The sequence below is a fragment of the Priapulus caudatus genome, unplaced genomic scaffold, assembly GCF_000485595.1.
Source record: "Priapulus caudatus unplaced genomic scaffold, Priapulus_caudatus-5.0.1 Scaffold1996, whole genome shotgun sequence".
Lineage (NCBI taxonomy): Eukaryota > Metazoa > Priapulida > Priapulimorpha > Priapulimorphida > Priapulidae > Priapulus > Priapulus caudatus.
The window spans coordinates 4426-6828 of NW_014579057.1; the positions used below are offsets into that span (position 1 = coordinate 4426).

The following is a 2403-nucleotide window of genomic DNA, read 5'->3' on the forward strand; positions in this document are numbered from 1 at the left end:
GTGCGTGTGCGTGTGCGTGTGGTGTGAGTGTGTGTGTGGGGGGTGGGGGGGCATCATTCCGTCTACCTCTGGCTGTCTCTGCGTACGTCCGTCTGTGTCTCTGTGCCTATTATATCGCGTCACGATGCTTGGCATAAACGCTTATAACTCGTTGTGCAGTTTACTGCAAGTGGCCTGGAGTGCTTGCCAACGGCAAGATCTACTTGGTGGGCAACATGGGCGAGTACGACTACCGCAGCTACATCCGCAAGACGGTCATCCAGGGCAAGCAGATCCGCTACGCCTGCAACAAGAGCTACAAAGTGAAGAATGGACCCCCTGGCGCCACCTGCGTCCATGGCGAGTGGAGGCCACGAAAGATGCCCGTCTGCGAACCAGGTGGGCGACGTTCTTTCTGTGAATGAGTAGTTGAGATGAGGAGACGATGCTTCGTGAGCTGTTGTAGCAGTTGTTCTGTATAGCATGCAGACCCACTCACATGCATGTGTGCGTGGGCGTGTGCGCGGGTGTATGTGTGCGTGTGCGTGCGCGCGTGTGTGAGTTTGTCTGAAATTATTACATGGGTAGTTGCATAGGTAGTTTCATAGGTAGTACATATCATTACATACCTAGCTGTGCATCGTCGTAGTGATCTACTATGGTCTCATGTTCAAATAGTATATCAGTATTTAAACAGTTACGTAACTAATCTAGTAGCTTCAAAAACATTTACGATTGTCATTCATTCTATGCGGACGGAGATAGCGTCCGAACGTCTTACTTAACGTGTTTCTTATCGCCTAAGAATGATTGAGTGCGTGAGCATTCGATTGAGGCTGTTTGCAGCAGAACAGCGACAAGAAACGCGAGTCATTAATAAACGCGGTACAGCAGGTGCCTTTCTTACTGCCGTCCACTTTTTTTACCAGTGTCAATTCTGCGCCGACTCGCTAACGTTGATTACATTAACATATGCGACGGTCTCATACGTTAATTGGCCTCCGAGAAGCAGCCGTTCGATTTTCCCGATTGGATTGCGCTCGCAATTCATTCGGAAGATAATGTTGGTGCTGCCTTCGTTGCCGGGCCGTATGTTTCATATGCTGCCTATGCCTGCATTTTACAGAGGCGAGTTTGCTGGAGATAGAAGACAACGAGTCGACGTTGGGCGATGCGGACGGTAAGTATGATGTGAGCGCGTAGCTCCGCGGTATACTTTCTACCCGCCGGGGTTTTGTCTTTCATCTCGTTTCTCGGCTTTGCGTCAATTTTGCGCGCTCTGCTGTCCGCTTTTGTTTCTATCTCTGCTTTTGTTTCGACGTCTTCGTTCCGTCGCTCGCCTAGATTACCACTAAACTGCTGCTGTTCTTTGTTGTATGCGGCGCATGTTGCAATAAGTCGACATACATATGGCTAGCTATTGCTTGCCGTATTCATTCATTCATCCTCCCACTAACGATCGCAATTATTTAATATGCTTCCGTTCGTTTAATAATTAAAGCGTTTAGCTAATCTTCTATACTAACACGAGTTTCATCCATACCGATAGACTGCCCCGAGATCAACAATGAGTTTACGCGCGTCACCGTGCTAGATACGGGAAAGGTGGTCGACACGAAGCGAGTGATGAAGCATGGCACGAGGGTGCAGGTCGAATGCACGATGCCCGACTACACTCTCAGTAACGATAACCCAACTGCGGTGTGCGAGAACGGCAAATGGAAACCTCAGAAGCCCTACTGCCGACCGCGTGAGTCGCATACCAACATGGCAGCCGATATTGCGCGTCGGCGCCGTTTTCGTCGCGGATGGCGCGATGCTGTAATCCCCCTTGCCGCTGCTATACAACGCCGTAACTTCAGCACGACACGCGTGGCTCAACTAACACGATCCCGCTGCTTGTTCTGCGGTCGCGCGTGTTTGCACCATCTATTTACCTATCTCGACCGTATTTGCGGCCCCATCGCCAACGTCATCGTCGCAGCCGTGGCGTAATCAATATGGCGCCGGGCTGACGAATAACGTCGGCGTCGTCGCGCAGCCGACATACACGCCCGTTCAGCCCCGTTCTCTGTGCCGAGATGTTGGTGTGAGATGGCGACGCACTGCTTCGTGTGTTGTAGGCTCGTGCAAGGTGCCGACGTCGAGCGACGGCGCGTTCTACGATCACAATGCCGCCGTGTCGCCGAGCAGCACCATCAGCCACGGCACTCGAATAGTCTTCAGGTATGCATGCAAGTGCAAAGTCAACTCTCTCTCTCTTTCTCTCTCTCTCTCTCTCTCTCTCTCTCTCCTCTATCCACTATCTCTCCTGCCTCTCCGCTCCCGCACCTCCTCTGCTCTCTCTCTCGTCTCATCTCTCACCTCTCCCTCCTTCTCTCTCTCTCTCACTCTCTCACTCTCTCTCTCTCTCTCTCTCTCTCT

At 51.7% G+C, this 2403-nt stretch overlaps 1 protein-coding gene across 1 annotated transcript in view; it reads left to right on the forward strand.

Annotated features, from left to right (window-relative positions):
• The first annotated feature begins 165 nt into the window (after positions 1-165).
• The window catches only part of LOC106818048 (complement receptor type 2-like), a 4385-nt gene continuing 2147 nt past the window's right edge, over positions 166-2403 (forward strand). Inside the window, exons 1-2 of the mRNA XM_014822764.1 lie at positions 166-378; positions 1106-1159. Coding sequence (XP_014678250.1) covers positions 216-378; positions 1106-1159 — 217 coding nt within the window. The 5' untranslated portion in view covers positions 166-215. The remainder of the gene's footprint in view (positions 379-1105; positions 1160-2403) is intronic.